Source organism: Curcuma longa, chromosome 4 (genome assembly GCF_044706935.1).
Source record: "Curcuma longa cultivar G26 ecotype Majalengka, Jawa Barat chromosome 4, ITB_CL_G26_1.1, whole genome shotgun sequence".
NCBI classification, from domain to species: domain Eukaryota; kingdom Viridiplantae; phylum Streptophyta; class Magnoliopsida; order Zingiberales; family Zingiberaceae; genus Curcuma; species Curcuma longa.
In genome coordinates, this window is record NC_133864.1 from 13,016,346 (window position 1) to 13,034,056 (window position 17,711).

The 17,711-nt window shown below is 38.0% G+C and overlaps 3 protein-coding genes across 3 annotated transcripts; 2 read left to right on the top strand and 1 right to left on the bottom strand.

Annotated features, from left to right (window-relative positions):
• Positions 1-1,086: 1,086 nt before the first annotated feature.
• Positions 1,087-8,804, top strand: LOC141826655 (putative cellulose synthase A catalytic subunit 8 [UDP-forming]). The gene is made up of 15 exons (XM_074713920.1): positions 1,087-1,223; positions 1,384-1,519; positions 1,679-1,871; positions 2,017-2,231; positions 2,326-2,416; positions 2,525-2,699; positions 3,668-3,934; positions 4,040-4,385; positions 4,462-4,599; positions 4,840-4,965; positions 5,092-5,304; positions 5,429-5,693; positions 5,828-6,030; positions 7,340-7,690; positions 7,954-8,804. The coding sequence occupies exons 2-15, from the start codon at positions 1,496-1,498 to the stop codon at positions 8,536-8,538; spliced, it is 3,192 nt and encodes a 1,063-aa protein (XP_074570021.1). The 5' UTR covers positions 1,087-1,223; positions 1,384-1,495; the 3' UTR covers positions 8,539-8,804.
• Positions 8,805-11,388: 2,584 nt separating this feature from the next.
• LOC141827111 (polygalacturonase-like) lies at positions 11,389-13,430 on the top strand. The gene is made up of 9 exons (XM_074714379.1): positions 11,389-11,589; positions 11,677-11,808; positions 11,909-12,085; positions 12,200-12,220; positions 12,314-12,521; positions 12,597-12,678; positions 12,787-12,895; positions 12,968-13,084; positions 13,200-13,430. The coding sequence occupies exons 1-9, from the start codon at positions 11,389-11,391 to the stop codon at positions 13,428-13,430; spliced, it is 1,278 nt and encodes a 425-aa protein (XP_074570480.1).
• A 2,772-nt stretch (positions 13,431-16,202) lies between these two features.
• LOC141827811 (uncharacterized) lies at positions 16,203-17,578 on the bottom strand. The gene is made up of 2 exons (XM_074715140.1): positions 16,877-17,578; positions 16,203-16,497 (listed from the first exon to the last, which is right to left on the bottom strand). Exons 1-2 carry the CDS (start codon positions 17,543-17,545, stop codon positions 16,339-16,341), a joined length of 828 nt encoding a protein of 275 aa, XP_074571241.1. The 5' UTR covers positions 17,546-17,578; the 3' UTR covers positions 16,203-16,338.
• Between the last annotated feature and the right edge of the window lie 133 nt (positions 17,579-17,711).

Sequence of the window (17,711 nt, forward strand, 5' to 3'; positions counted from 1 at the left end):
CAAGGAATTTCAAAGCAAAAGGATTCAAAAGTTAATTTGTTTTTCAAAAAGTAAAAAATATGAGTTTTTTCCTCGCCCGCCAAGCTCAATCGATTTAGGGATGAAATCGATTTGTAAACAACTTGAAGTTGATCCGTAAATAATCCAATATGATCAAATAGTTATAGCAAAAGATGAAATCTATCACCCAATGACCCATACGATCGCTCTTACGATCATTTGTAAGGAGGTAAATCAAGAAACTATAATACCATTAAAGGGAAGATATTTTTTCGACTTCAAGATTTGATCCTTATTTATTATAGTAATATCTATCGTGTAGTAGCCAATTCAATTCTATTTCGAAAGCTCCAATATGATCAAATGGTGAATTGAAGAGGATAAATGTACATTATTTGAGGTAAAAAAACATCTTTTTCATTTTTTTTCTCTCATTTTTTCTTTAATCATCATTAAAAATGCATTAAAACACATCCGAGATATCACCCCACAGATCAGACGGGGAAGGAAGGTGCGCACACCGACAATGATGATTGGTTGGAATGACAGTAAAAAAGTGTCGGTAGCCGATTACTACTACTAATTGCGAAATGATTAACGAAAGAATACGGTTGAGAGGTCTAAATCAACCCATTCCCGTCCCTCTTCATTGGATGAACGACCTGGGTCCCTAGTGGACTCCGTCGTTTCCACCAATGGATGTCAAGGTGCAGCGCAAAGGGTGTTCCTCTTGTTTCTGGTTGTTCGGGTGTGGGATCGCCTGCAACTCCGTCTTAGACTCGCAACTTGCATTTCACGGATCATTGACGCAAGCTTGCTAGCTGTCAGAGAAGCAGAGAGGCGTCCCTTCGTCGTTTCGAGTCGTCCTTGGAGGGGATCCCTTCACCGTCTCGGTCCTCTTCCGCGTCCCACTCTCAGCGAGCTGTCTTTCACCATCTCTGCGGAGAAGCTCTTGGGAATCTGGTGGAGTAGCGGAAACGTCCCATTCATGTTGAGCATATTGTAATCGCGCTCCGTAGTTAAAGCGTCGCTTTCATCTGCTCCCACCTCGCCATCTATTTCTTTCTTTTAATCAGTTTCTGATCTTAATACCTGTCGGTGGTAATTGGGTTCTTATTGCGCGATTCTCTCCTCACTCCTCCAACTCCCCTTTTCTTTCGTTTCGAAGGAGAAGGGTTGGAGAGATCAATTTGGTGTCTGCTCGGAGCGATCCGCTTCTAGAGGTGAGATTCTCTTCCCATTCTTGTAGAAAGTTTAGTTTTTTATGCGAGTGGGTCGGTCTCGAGATAAATCAGCTCGCCCGAAGAAAGATTGTGGGTTATATTCAATCGATCTGTATTTTTTTCATAGTTTATTAATGAATTCCATGTGGTGTTTTGATAGGGGAAAATTGTCGGCCAGAATCCATGCGGTGTTCTAAGCTAAGATCTGCTGACATTTGAGTTATTTGTTTTGCGGATCTGTTCAAAGATAGCACTTGGATTGATAAATTGTCATGGAGACTGAAGGAGAGAAAGGGGTATGTTCGTTCTCGTGAAAAAAGTCTCTTTTTTTTTTCCCGTCGTTCCTTGAGCTGTAAATGTGGCTTATTTTTAGTTAAGTTTCTGTATTAAGGTTCAGAACATCTTCTTCTTGGATCGTATTTTTTTATACTCCATGTATCTTCGACTGAATGCAGAAACCAGTGAAGCACTCTGGCGGCCAGGTGTGCCAGATTTGCGGTGATGGTGTCGGCACAACGGTGGACGGCGATCCATTTGTTGCCTGTGATGTTTGTGGTTTTCCTGTCTGCAGGCCGTGCTATGAGTATGAGAGGAAGGATGGGAAACAGTCATGCCCCCAGTGCAAGACCAAGTACAAGAGGCACAAAGGTCTTGCTTTGGATCTGAATTGCTCTGTGTTTATATGTCTTAAATATGCTTTGGGTCTTAATTAATCTCCTTCAATGGCATTTCAATGTCAAAATGCATTTCAAAGTGAGCACAGTCAGTTCAATTATTTTGTTGTTATGTGTAGGAAGCCCTCCACTGCATGGAGAGTTGGGTGATGACGTTGATGGTGATGATGTGAGTGATTTCAATTATCCAACTGGAAATCAGGACCAAAAGTCAAAGATTGCTGAACGCATGCTGGGTTGGCATGAGCAAGGAGAAGAAGATATTGGTCTGCCAAAGTATGATAGTGGAGAGATCCCTCGGAACCACATCCCCATGCTAGCTCACAGCCAGGGGGTATGAGTTTTTGTTTAATTTTAGCATTAGCATCATTATCTCCAGTGTCCTTGGGCGAGAAGTTGTGATAAATATTTCCATTTATTTTTTGCAGCTCTCAGGGGAACTGCCGATACAATCACCTGATCATATGATGTCCCCAGGAGCAGGTGGAAAGCGGGTTCATCCACTACCATTCCGATCACGTATGTGGCTTAAACTTGGTCTAATTTTTATTAATTTCGAGATGATATTTCTTTGTATATTTTATTGCTGGTCAATAAGTTCTAATTGTTGTCCTTTCTCCTGATCAGCTAACACATCTAGAGAATTTGGCAATGTTGCTTGGAAAGAGAGAGTTGATGGATGGAAGATGAAGCAGGACAAAAATGTGCCGATGACCAATGGTACTAGTCATCCTCCTTCTGAAGGCAGGGGAGCTGGTGATATAGATGCAACGACTGATTATAATATGGATGATGCTTTACTGTGAGTTGTTTCCATTTTAATGCTTCTTCAGTTAAAACATTTTATGATTTTACCTCTCTTACAGTAGACTTACTAGTGGTCTGTTGTTTTCATTCCTTTAATTTCAGATCAAAATGTTTAACTGGGTGAACTTCAGTCTGTTGTTGTTTTTTGTTGATTATAAGTACATTTTGTATGGTAGAAAATTTCTATTCATTATAAGTTTTGTTGTCATCAATGCATAATGATATCCAGGTTAAAGGCAAAATATTCCTTTTTATCTAGTGCAATATCAGTCACTTCAACGATCATTTCCTTGCTGTCTCTGAAGATGACATGATTGCCTAATTACTTTTACTATGACCAACATACATTCAATTTATCTACATGTTCTATGGAAATACATGTGGTTCTTTACTGATTTTTAAGTACATGAATTTTTTCATCAAAATATAATTCAGTCTTAGAAGATCCTAGATTGCCTTATGATCTTGTTAAATTTATTTGATTTATTGGACTTGTGAGGTTATTTTGCCTTACTAATCATGTTTGTACATAGTCACAAGATTGATGGAATAGTTTTCTTCTATCTTGACATTCTAATTTTCATTCAACTACAATATATTTAAGGGGCATATTTTTGAACATGTTGGCTGTACTGTCTAATGGTTAGCAGACGAGCACTTCGTTATACATGTCCCTGTCTTCTTTAAATTGTAAAAACTAAAATGTTTACATCGGATGCCATTATAAAACAGTCCAAAACACCTTGGGAATGATGTAGCTGTTTTCTTGGTCTTAAAAAGTTCAATAACATATTTCTTCCTTTACTACTTCAAATGACACTTTCGGCTTTGCACATCAATAATTTCTCTTTAGATCTTCTAGGTGCATGTTAAATGTACAACCATTCTAAATTTTCTTCACTCTGTTTCTTAGGTTAAATTGTACTTATTCTCATTTAACTGTGAACAAATTCTGTGATGCAGGAATGATGAAGCCCGCCAGCCTCTTTCTAGGAAAGTGCCAATTTCTTCTTCCAAGATAAATCCATACAGAATGGTTATCATGTTACGTCTTGTTATACTCTGTATTTTCCTCCACTATCGTATCACAAATCCTGTTCGCAATGCTTATATTTTATGGTTATTATCTGTAATATGTGAGATATGGTTTGCTATATCTTGGATATTGGATCAGTTCCCCAAGTGGTTTCCTATAAACCGTGAAACTTATCTGGACAGACTAGCAATAAGGTAACTAGTTCACTTTTTTTTTTTTTGAATATTTATATTGTTCTAAACTCTGTGTAGTCTAATTGCTCAGAGCAGTTATTGACTAATTGTTCACTTATAAAACAGATATGATAGAGAAGGAGAACCATCTGAGCTGGCTGCTGTTGACATTTTTGTCAGTACTGTCGATCCTTTGAAAGAGCCTCCTCTAGTCACAGCCAACACTGTGTTATCAATCCTTGCTGTAGACTACCCTGTTGATAAGGTTTCTTGCTATGTCTCTGATGATGGTGCTGCTATGCTCACATTTGAAGCCCTATCTGAAACATCAGAGTTTGCAAGAAAATGGGTCCCTTTCTGTAAGAAATACAGTATCGAGCCTCGGGCTCCTGAATGGTACTTCTCACAGAAGATTGATTACCTCAAGGATAAGGTTCAACCTTCATTTGTGAAAGATCGCAGAGCAATGAAGGTCTGGTCTTGCATAGCTTTTAACTGACTTATGCTCTAATTCTCTATGCCTTCTAATCAAAAAATCTTCAATACAGAGGGAATATGAAGAATTTAAAATTCGTGTCAATGGACTTGTTGCAAAAGCACAAAAAGTTCCCGATGAAGGGTGGATCATGCAGGATGGCACACCATGGCCTGGGAACAATACTAGAGATCATCCTGGAATGATCCAGGTTTGTAGATCTCTGTTATCAAGGACATCTAAGGAATTCAGAAAATGAACTTCTGAAATTTTTGTGGAATATTGTCAAACATTTTGATAATTATATGTTTAATAATTTCAAATTAGTCATGACATGTCTCATTGGTGCTTTAATATCTACAAAAGCAATAACCGCCACGGCAGTGTTATTTGAAGTTTAAACTTGAAAAATAATTGCTCTTGATAATCATCTTCCATGAATATTTTTCAGGTTTTCTTAGGTCATAGTGGAGGGCTTGACACTGAAGGTAATGAACTGCCACGACTAGTCTATGTATCTCGTGAGAAACGTCCAGGTTTCCAACATCATAAGAAGGCTGGTGCTATGAATGCTCTTGTAAGTATATAAATTCATGGCTCAATATATGTTTGTGAAGTCAATATTTCTATTATTAAGTAAATAGTATTTTTCATGGTAAAGTACAATTTTGACCTTTGTTAACCTCTATAATCTCCTCCATAGGTACGCGTGTCAGCAGTCCTTACCAATGGACCATTCATGTTGAATCTTGATTGTGATCACTACATAAATAACAGCAAGGCTCTGAGAGAGTCAATGTGCTTTCTTATGGATCCAAATCTTGGAAGGCAAGTTTGTTATGTACAATTTCCTCAGAGGTTTGATGGTATCGACAGGAATGATCGATATGCTAATCGTAATACAGTGTTTTTCGATGTAAGTGCACAAATTATAATACAGGAATTACCTTGTTAGCTCCTTTCCCTATTTGCTTAAGCATGACATTACTGTATTCCTCATTGTCTTAGGACTGACTCTTGCTCTCCTTTGCTTCTTATAGATCAACTTGAGAGGTCTTGATGGTATCCAAGGTCCAGTTTATGTGGGTACAGGTTGTGTCTTCAACCGGACTGCTTTGTATGGTTATGAACCTCCTATCAAGAATAAGAACAAAAGCAAAAGTTTCTTTTCTTTTTGCTGTGGAGACTCACGTAAAAAGAAATCTAAATCAAGCAAGAAGAGTTCAGAAAAGAAAAAGTCAAGCAAGCATGTGGATAATACTGTGCCAATATTTAATCTAGAAGATATAGAAGAGGGAGTCGAAGGTAATTCTTCTTTAGAATTTTAATATACACTGGTGCCTTCTATCTGCTAACAGGAATTCATAAATCTATATCATGATTGAGATATCTTTCATCTGCTATTGTATAATTTTCATTCTCTTTTTGGGGATAAACAGGTGCTGGCTTTGATGATGAAAAGTCACTCCTCATGTCACAAATGAGTTTGGAGAAAAGGTTTGGCCAATCAGCTGTCTTTGTCGCCTCGACGTTGATGGAACATGGTGGCGTTCCTCAGTCTGCAACTCCTGAGTCTCTTTTGAAAGAAGCAATACATGTTATCAGCTGTGGTTATGAGGATAAGACAGAATGGGGAAGTGAGGTATTCAAATAGATACTTTCCGTACTCTTATTATTATTTCTATTATTTTGTTTTCCATTTCCAGTCACTATTCTTTCTCTCACATTGTTCTGTACGTGGTCCATTTAACACAAGCATTCAGAGTTAAATAGAAGCAGCTATAACCTCGGTTTGCAATTGAGATAAACCTTCAGAAAACACTCTAGGGGATTATTAGGATGTATTGAATTCGGAGTATAATATGATTATCCACAAATAAGTGGAACTTGACGTGAAACAATGTTTCCATCTTCAATATAATTTGTCCTACTTTAACTCATTGTTGGATGGCTTGCAACAATATTTCATAATTTGAATTGAACCTTTTGATAATCATGATTTTTGGTAATGGCAACAACATCAGTTGGCATTTGAGGGATTATTAGGATGGAATGATTCTGACTATGTTCTAATAATAGAATTGCAGCATTTTAGAGATAACCTGCTAATCCATAAATAAGTTGAACTTGATGAAACAATTGTGGACTAAAAAAACAACTTTTGGTGGATAGATCGTTGTGTTGCTCCACTGCTGATGTCTTCTGCCAGTATGCAGTGTGCTTATTTACCCTAAGCATATCCATAAGGTGGTCTTAAAATGGATAGTGACTAAAAATCACCAAGCCTTGCAAATGTCCAAGTTAATTTAATATTTTCTATTATTTTCTCTAAACTTTTACTGTATTGTTATTTCTCAAACATTAAATTCTGTGTTCATCCTATCCGCACGTTATTGCCTTTTCTTGCATATTCACGTTTTTGTCGTTTCCTGCTGAAGATATGGCAAAGGAGATTGTGTTTTTAGATTAAAAACTCGTTGGCATGCAAAGATTACAGGATGAAACAGTTGAATATAATTTTCAAGATTTGCTTTAAACTTTAGAGTGACTTAGGTGTTGTAGATTTAGGCAAGTGGTTAGCACAAGCTTACTTTTTTCTTTCTTGAATTAAATGAGTCCAAAGGATCTTATTGCTTCAGTCAAATGAATAAATTACCAGACAATTGAATGCAATTCTGTCTTGTCTTCCTTAAAAGATTGAAAACAATGAAAGTGGATAGGGTTCAAAAAACTCTTATTATTTGCTGTTTAATTAGGTTTTGGCCCACAAGAAATTAGGATTTCTATATCCATTCGGTTGCATTTATTTGGATCTATTTTTCCCCTCACGATTGTCCACACAAAAACGAACATAGCTTTACAAAATTCTTCTGTGGATGTGGTTACTTAATTATTCATTTCCTAGAATCAAGACAGTGGATATTTAGTAGAAATCTTACTTTTTGCTACAGATCGGGTGGATATATGGTTCTGTGACAGAGGATATTCTCACTGGATTCAAGATGCATGCTCGTGGTTGGAAGTCAATCTACTGCATGCCTAAGCGCCCAGCATTCAAAGGTTCTGCTCCTATCAATCTTTCAGATCGTCTGAACCAAGTGCTTCGATGGGCCTTGGGATCTGTTGAGATTCTTTTCAGCCGTCACTGCCCTATTTGGTATGGTTATGGAGGACGATTGAAGTTCCTGGAAAGATTTGCATACATCAATACCACCATTTACCCGCTAACTGCACTTCCCCTCCTGTTGTACTGTACTCTGCCGGCCATCTGTTTACTCACAGGAAAATTCATTATACCTCAGGTATGGGAGTTTCCCTTATTAAATTCTTGAAAACGCTAAATATTCATACACTATCACTGCTTTGGGGTAACTTCAAGAGTGGTATTAAAGTCTGATGAAGTTTCATAATTGAAGAAAAAACTATTGAAGGGCTTCCACAAAGTTAATTAGGTTCTGATAGAGTTTTCAACTGATATTTCTTTGGGATTCTTGAGAGATTAGCTTGATTAATTGCAAGCATGTTACTTTGAGCTGGCTGCTAACCCCATTCTATTCAATTGCAGATTAGTAATGTTGCAAGTATCTGGTTCATTTCTCTCTTTATTTCCATTTTTGCCACTGGTATTCTGGAAATGAGGTGGAGTGGTGTTGGAATTGATGAATGGTGGAGGAATGAACAGTTTTGGGTCATTGGTGGTGTTTCAGCTCATCTCTTTGCCGTCTTCCAAGGTCTTCTCAAAGTTCTTGCCGGTATCGACACCAACTTCACTGTTACATCCAAAGCGTCAGATGAAGATGGAGACTTTGCTGAGCTCTACATGTTCAAGTGGACCACTCTTTTGATACCACCAACCACACTTCTCATAGTAAACTTGGTAGGGGTCGTTGCTGGGATCTCCTATGCAATAAACAGTGGCTATCAATCTTGGGGACCTCTCTTTGGGAAGCTGTTCTTCGCCTTCTGGGTGATTGTTCACTTGTACCCCTTCCTCAAGGGTCTTATGGGGAGGCAGAATCGTACACCTACGATCGTCGTTGTTTGGTCCATCCTCCTTGCTTCAATCTTTTCCTTGTTATGGGTCCGTATCGATCCGTTCACCACTCGAGTATCTGGACCTGACGTGCAGAAATGCGGCATCAACTGCTAGAGACTGCATAGCAAAGCAAAGCAGTGTGCTGTAGTTTGATCATCCTTTACAAGCTTTATTTATTCAGATATGTGCAGATACTACTCTCGTTGAACTTGTATTTTTCTTATTCTTTAGTTTCCATATTTATAATTGTTTTGGCAAGAAGCTATTGTCGCAGTTGAGATTGTTGTGCTTTGCTTTGCATCAGTGTTAGTTGCAGCATTGCAAGATGAACAATAATTAATGAGCAGATAATTTAATGACTGAGGCATGCTGTTGCTATTGATAGTTCTCTCTCTGTGCATGGTTATTTCCCTTGTGCTCTGTTCTTTGTTTGTTCTTAGCTCGATTCAAGCAAGTAAAGATGAGATTATCTTTGAGTTAACTTTAGCATGGCCAAGGATGGAAGGGCAAAACTTGTGACCTCGAACCCTAATAATATATGGCTAAAAGCAAGAATTTGGCACTAGTATGTTTCTTGCCATTGTGACACTTGATGTTTGATATGTTTTGATAGATGAGAGCTATTTTGAGGATTCAAACACTCAAGATGAATATCGTTTATTTCTTAAGGAAAACAATTTACATCAATATTCATAGAAAATGATAATTAGAAATTTTATTTGATATGGGAGGATAGTCAAAGGTCACGTGATGGGGCAGATAAGAGAGCTTAGGAGGTGGAAGTTAAAAGTCAACACAAACAAAGTAAGTCAACCAAATCAAATTGAATTTGAGATCATCCAATGTAAGGGCAGGCCTGAATCAGACCTGACTCCTCTAAATTTGACGTCCAACTCCTGATTTCGAGATTCCTATCACTAGGAGCCCAACTCCCGACTTCAAGATCCTTTTCACTCAGCACCCGACTCTCGACTTCGAGATCCCTACCATTTCATGTCTGACTCTTGACTTTGAAATCTCTACCATTTAGCATCCAACTCCCGACTCTGAGATCTTGAATCTAATACACTCGAATGCCTCGAGCAACAAGAACACAGAGAACGTCGGACAACATGGTTGACAGAATGTGAGGAACATGGGGCGACGTGGCGCTCCTCTACCCAGACATGGCAACCCCTCAATCAGAATATGGAGGGCATGGGTGTCGTTTCTCCTGCTAGTGAAATAGTTTAAAAAAAATCCGCTCCCATGAGGTATAAGTATGCACACATATCACATCTATACTATTTTCTTTTTCTTCTTCATTCTCTAACTCCATTGAAGAGGAATCTAATTGCCTCGGTTTTCGAGATTCAACCTTTGTCCATTTTAACAAGCACTAACCAGCTCAACTAGCCTCTTTTCTTCTTCTTCATTCTCTAACTCCTTGAGTTTAATTTGTAGAGTGATTATATCAATATCCATCTTGACCTCCATTCTAACATTTGGTTGAGTGTTTAAAGGTCTAGGAAAGTCATTTGTCATTTTGGAAGACAATTTACTCCGGGTGGTTCAAGGGTCCACAATCTCATACAGGAACACTATCCATAGAAGTTTTAGTTAAGTTATTGTTCATTATGTATCTCTTATTCTAGATAAAATTAGATGGGGAAATTTGATCTGTCTATATTTTGTAGAACATTTTCTTATATTTAAAGTGTTAAAACATAATTTTGTCATTGTGTTCCTCATACTCTCATATTGCCAAAATATCCATTATCTTAATTGCCATATTTTAGTCTTTAGAAAAGGAAAATTTTCATTATTCAGAAAAAGGAAGTGTATAATTGAAAAATAAAATTTATTTAATTTGGATCGTAATATGTAATCACTTGCTTAGTTTATATATGTTATTAAAGCCATTTTGGTAAGAGAAAAATTTGGAAGGAAAAAAACCAAAAAAGGGGGGAAAAGGTATTGGATGGAAGAAATTTGAAAGCCTCTCATAATTAGAGTATTTAAATTAGACTCTTATATACTAAAATTCCTGAATAAAATTTCCATTTTCTTTTACAAAAACTCTTTATTCGAATCTAATTGTTTGAGCGAAACAATCACTTAAATAACAAAAAAGCATTTTTTTGGAGAAAAAGGAAAGATATTAATATCCATGTATTTATTAAAGAGAATTATTTATTGATTTTTTAAATATAAAATTAATTGTATTTCAGTTACTTTGGGTGAAAAGTTTGATGAAACGAAATTAATTAATAAAATTATTTTTCTCAAAAAAAATCTACTAATTTAAATATTTTTAAAATATGAATTACTTGAAAAAAAAATTAAAAAGAGATAAATTTTCATCCATTCTTATAGCTATATATAATTTTATTGATGTTGGACATTAATTTATTTAATTTGATAGGATTTTTTAATTATGTAAATTTGTAAGATAATTTATCTTTTGTTCCATTATTGTTGGGATATAATACGCAAATTGTAACTTTAAAAATATAAAAATATATATCTTTTTTTATTAAGGAATAACTACAATTATTTTTCACTTAAAATTACAGTAACCAAATTATTTATTTATTTATTTTTGATAAAAAAAAAGGTAAAACATTTAGAGATGCTAAACAGTCACTCTTGGTTTGTAATTTAAAACTTGAAGATTAAACCTCCATTGCATTTAAATCTTCCCAATTAATACTTAAATCTAATACTCTTAAACTGCTAAAACAGTTCTCTCCTAGCATTAATTACGATTTCAACAAATTATCAACAATTCTGATCTTTAAAAAAAGAATCAATACAAAAAAGGAATCAGTAATCAATCAATTAATTATGCCCCAAAATTTCCCTGAACCTTCAAAATTCATACCTCACCTAAACTTTGTTCCTCACCTAAATTATCAATTCTATAAGATCTCCATGCCAAGCATGCTTTTCATGCCATCTCAATCTGCACTTTTCAGTCTCCAAATGGCCCTGCAAAACTCATTTTTCCTCTGTATTCTGATCACAATCTTGTTCCTAAACGTATTCTTCGCCAAAGGTGCCTGTTTTCAACCTTCTGGTTCAGTGCATGAAGAAGAAGAAGAAGTAGAAGACTTCAATGGGGTTTCCTCAATTTTTTCTGTTGAGGAATTTGGTGCCAAAGGAGATGGATCATTTGATAACCGGGTAGACAGACATTAAAGTGATTGATCTTTCATTGTTGGTTGTAAAATGTATGCAGATGATAAGGTTTCAGGTTTAATTAAACTTTAGGCATTCGAAGAGGCTTGGAAAAGAGCTTGCTCTTCCCATGGAGCTGCTGTCGTTTTGGTGCCAAAGCACAAGAAGTACAGATTGAAGCCTATCAAATTCCATGGCCCTTGCAAGGCTCATGTCACAGTGCAGGTAATGTTCTTAACATCATCAATGAAAGAATTAATGTATCAACTAGTTCAGTCGATAAATTAAGAATTTAATGGTATTATGGTGTTGGTCAATGAACCAGATCGAAGGAACACTTGAAGCCTCACCGAATCCTTCGGATTGGGACAAGAAGGCCCTCAAGAACAGGCATTGGATCCTCTTTAACACCACCAGAAACCTAGCAGTTCGAGGAGGCGGGACGATAGACGGGAAGGGAGAAAAATGGTGGCAAAATTCTTGCAAAACTAACGAGTCTTTAGTAACTAAACTTAAACTCTAGCTCGATTTTTATTTTAATTTCCCTTTTGTTCTTGTTAAATTTACAAGGCAAGACTACTAATTGGTTCTCCCTTTCTTTGTTCACAATTTCCAGCCTTGCGTTGGAGCACCCACGGTAAAACAATACCGATTTTTTCGACATTCGAAAGGCTTACTATCTTCTGAGTTTCAGTCGCCTTGAAACGTTTGTGTGTTGTTGAATGAGCAGGCCTTGTACTTTAAGTCGTGCAAGCACTTGGCGGTGGAGAATCTAAACGTGAAGGACAGCCAACAAATCCATGTAAATTTCATGAGATGTAGACATGTCAACGTCTCAAAATTGAACATCTCCGCTCCAGAGTCGAGCCCCAACACAGACGGGATTCATGTCACCAGCAGTAGGAACGTCCTCATCAAAGATAGCATCATCGGAACAGGTAATAGAAGAAAAGAAAAGAAGAAGAAGAAGAAGAAGAGTCGTTCTAAGTTGTCTTTGTCTTCAATCTATACAGGAGATGATTGCATATCGATTGTTTCGGGCTGTCGACGAATAACTGCAAGAAACATAGTCTGTGGACCTGGACATGGAATCAGGTCTAACCTTTAATTTGCATCTGCAAGTCTTAGTGTTTCCCTAAGAAATTATTATGCAAGAAAGTGAAGCCTAATGCGAGGTATATATATATATAATCGAGCATGCAGCATTGGCAGCTTGGGATTTAATCACACAAGGGCGAATGTGTCGAATGTGTTGGTGGACGGTGCCCTGCTGAAGGGCACCACAAATGGTGTTAGGATCAAGACATGGCAGGTAAATTTAGAGTCTGATTATTAATTATTTAGATGGAATAGTGTTCGATCTGTCTCTGATGATGATGAACAGGGAGGGCGTGGTTACGCGAGGCGCATTGTGTTCCAGAACATAGAGATGCAGAACGTGAAGAACCCCATAATAATTGATCAGAACTACTGCGACTCCGAGATCCCTTGCGATAAGCAGGTGAATGAATAAGATACTTCGATGATAGATAGATATCGTTTGTTTTTTCTCTGATTATTTAGTGAAAGAAAGAAAGAAAGAAAGAAAATGAGGAACAAGCGATCGTGCCGCGCAGGAGAATGCAGTGGCAGTGAGAGGCGTGGTGTACAGGAACATCAAGGGGACGAGCGCGACGGAAGAGGCGATGACGTTCAACTGCAGCAGCAGCGTGGCGTGTCGCGGAGTTGTGCTGAGCAACATCGATTTGGCGGCCGCCGAAGGTGGCGAGGGGAATGTGACGAGCGTGTGCGAGAATTTACGCTGGACACAGATTGGGAAGGTTGTTCCCAGGCTCTGTGCTAATTGAAGTAGCTAGGCAATTAGGAGATGCAATTTGCTTTTATAATCTATCTACAATATTTATTCCATCGTCGTTCTCTGTTCTTCAATCCTCCTCCTCCTCCTCCTCCTCTCCATCCATCGAGCTCTCCTTGAAACCTGAGCCACCGCCGAGATGTGGAAGATGGAGGCTCAAACTTGAGCGGCATGAATCCTTCCTGGTCTGAAACGCACCTGCTTCCATGGTCTCTCTTCTTGCGGACTGACTGACAGATCATCATGAGGCCCTGTCTGTCTCGAACTTCATTCCCTGTTTCCTCTGGATGCTCGGAGCAATCCATCTTCTTGTCTTCCATCACCTGCTCGATGGTCATTGTTCCAATCAAATATCGCAAATGGTCAAGCTATCAGTCAACGAATTATCTAACACAGACGATCTCTAAATTTAACCAAAGGACCAAATCAAGGTCGAACTTGAAACACACTTAGAAAAAGAAGTTAGATTGATACTAGAAAGTCCCGACAAGTCACTCTAACGATTAAGTTAGAGTTCCAATGAAAATGATGAGAACAAAAAGCAAGTAGCAAGTAGTAGTAGTAGTAAGATTTCCGAGATTGAACCTCGAATATGGTAATGAGTCAGTCCTTTTATAACCTATCCTGAGCTTCCCCACGCATGGCAAGGTGATGTCCTCCTCCTTGCCTGCGGCCATCTACCAAGGAAGGAAATTCTTTCTGTCTTTCTTTCTATTTTGGCTGTATGTGTAGAAAGAAGGGGCATCGAAGGGAACCAAGCTTAACACCATCACATTCCTCTTGATCCTATATGTAGAAGAGGAGATATCAGAGGAAACCATATCTGACAATCTGGTACATTCTCTGCCCAGGGTAATAGAAGGAAGGGCATCATAAAGAACCAGATCTGCGGTTCCTACAAATACATCCTTCTATGAGCGGTCGTGCGTCATGCTATCATTCTCAGTGCTTGAGGCGGGGGTTCGCGATGAAGTAAGGTGAGGTAAAGTGGCTGAGAACAAACACTGATAGTTGGTCGAGACGAAATTGGCCAAGACAACAATTAAGATGATTACGATCGAGACGAGGTTGGCTGATATAAGTATGGTCGAGTGGGTCGGTGTCCGACTCAAATGGGCTTGGTGAAGTGGGCCAAGACTAGACCCATATGACATACCTATTACGGATTGAACTCAAGACACTAGTTACTCCTGTAAGAACCATGTCATCTATATCTTCCGCATCAATCATCTTGCTCAATGACTCGCCTCTCCGAGAGAGACAAGCAACTGCTTGCTCTGAGCTCCGTGTAGGGCAGCAGGCCAGTTGCACCAGCAGCAGAGGCTGCTAATCCATATGTCATCTTGTTTATTACTATTATTTTAATAATAATATCAGCCCTTCGATAATCCATAAAATAAGAGATTGATTAAACCGAAATAATGAACGCTTTGATGGAATTAGGGACGAATAAAATATTAATTAAATTGAAATAATAAACTAATTGATTTTGAAAATTCAGTAGGATTAATTCGTTTTTTTTTAAAAAAAAATCTCAATTATTTCAATTAATTCATCAAATCGATCCATCAACTCGTAACCAATTCAACTCTTAAATTGAATTGTTTCAATTTATTCGATTGTTATAAAATTAAAATTCGATAAATTAAAATTTTGATCTTGCTGATTCACAAATCAAACACTGTAAATTCAAAAATTAACTTTAATTTGTTCAATTTTAATGATAAATTTCAATTTGTCTAAATAAATTTTAATTTATTCAATTTCGATAATAAATAAAGACAGGATTTGATCAAGACAAGGGTAGTCATTAAATCAAATCATACGAGTCTCGATTTGACAAAAAAAATTTAAATAAGTTAACAAATCAAATCTGATTTTAAATTTAAAAATATCATTGAACCGAACTCGAACTTAACAATATTTGACATCCTACATTTTATAATATGCGATTCATCCATAATCAAAAATTCAAAGAGCCTCAAAACACTTCCAAACACTCAAAACAATAACAATATCATTTTTTAAATTTAATTTAATTTTTTTAAATTTATTAAACCATTTAAATTTAAGAATTGAATTATAATATTAAATATAAAAAAATTTTAAAATAAAAAAATTAATTACTTACAGAATATATCGAATTGTTATTTTTTAATACTTTTTACTATAACCCAACTTTTAAATTCTAACAAAAAAAATCTTAAATAAAAAAATAATACTGATATTGTTTCAAACATCCGAAATACTTTTGAACAAATCAAATCTTCTATTTGTTTATAAAAAATAAAAAAATATTATTATTATTGTTCCAAAAGTGTTTTTGAAGTTCAGTAACTTTCACATAAATTATTTTTAAATCGAACTCAAACTATTTAATTTCATTACGAATCAAATTCAAACTTAAAAATTAAAACTCGAATCAAATTCGATCACACCCCCAAGTTAGAACCTCTTAATGTTCAGCTTAAACTCGGCCTAATTCGATTACACCCAATCAAGCATTCATTGTCCTCCACGACCTTAGCAAAGAGGAAGGGGGCACACAATGGAATGGTCCGCTCGCAGGAGACACATTGGCTAAAAGCAAAACAAGTCCACACGTCCTTGCATCAATCAAAACCAAGTCCACACGTCCTAGCATCTATTCAGAGTTTGAATCAATACTAACTAATTCTAATTTTATTTGTATTAAGATTGATGCTGACCTGAAACAAATTAAGAACGGCCCACGAACTAGAATTATCGGACCCAATGATTCTTCAGAAAACTAAACCCATGTATATAATTGAGCAAAGATCAAAGAACACAAATCAATCCTTGAATCTGGAAGTCTCGTTCGAGCATAATTGAAGAAAGCAAAGTGACTATTGGGGGAAAAAGAAAAGTTTCCTCGGATCCTAAGCTTCAATCCTCTCAGTGTTTTCGATGAGAATGGCCTTCGTGGGCTTTGCGAGCAAGTCAGTGTACTCCTGGAAGGGCGATTTACTAACTCGAGTTTCCGGCCATAAGTCGGGTGTCAGGAATCCATAAGTTCTCATGAGACAATCAAAGGTTGCCTGCACGAAAAGAAGGCATTAGATGTAAGCTCTGATAACTTCAATTGCCTCTGAAGATGTACACAGAATATTTAAATCCATTAACTAATCCTCTATAAAAACATGTTTTTATGGAATAGCTGTCATTCACTTGATATTTGTACCTAAGAATAAGAATTCAAACAATTGTTGTTCTACTTTTGATGCATCAGATTATGATATATAATCCATGCCATCTCACAACCAATGTTCAACAATCGCATGGTAAGATTATGATATACAACGCAATCCAAAGATGAAACGGAAGTATGTTAAACTTAGAACAAATAGACGAACGTTTTTGGATCAACGATTACTCGGACATAGAAAGAAAAATTGATAGAACATGTGAAATACTGACCTTCACAAAGTTGCCGAGAGTCTTGGTTGAACCACGAGACGAGGTATAAACGTCCTCAATTCCGGCAAATTGGAGAACTTTCTTCGGCACACGGGCTGCAACAATGCCCGCCCCTCTCGGCGCAGGAACCAAACGGACGGTAACCGAACCGCACTTCCCAGTAACCTTGCAGGGCACGGTGTGTGGCTTACCGATTTTGTTACCCCAGTATCCCCTCCTGACGGGCACCAGGGACAGTTTGGCCAAGATGATGGCGCCCCGGATGGCGGTGGCGACCTCCTTGGCGCACTTGACGCCGAGGCCGACGTGTCCGTCGTTGTCGCCGACGACGACGAAGGCCTTGAAGCGAGTGCGCTGCCCGGCGCGGGTCTGCTTCTGCACAGACATGATCTTCATGACCTCGTCCTTGAGGCGACCGCCAAGGAGAGTATCGACAATCTGGTGCTCCTTGACGGGAAGCGAGTGGAGGTAGATCTGCTCGAGGCTTGTGATTTTTCCCTCCTTGACGAGGCGACCGAGCTTGGTGACCGGCACCCATTTCTCCTCCTCATCTCGCCGGCCGCCGCCGCGTCGCCCACCGCGACCGCGGTCGCCGCGGCCTCGATCACCACGACCGCGCCCAAATCCACGGCCAAAGCCACCACGGTCTCCCGCGCCACGCTCCGCCATTTGGAATCCGAAGAGGACGAGAGAGAGAGAGAGACAGAGCGACAGACGGCGCAAGTAGAGAACGAATGAGCTTGCGGGGAGGAAATTGAAACAGTTTTATAATGGAGGTGGACACGAGCCCTAGGGCTTTCCCGTTGGGCCCGGTTCGATTATATATTAATTAATT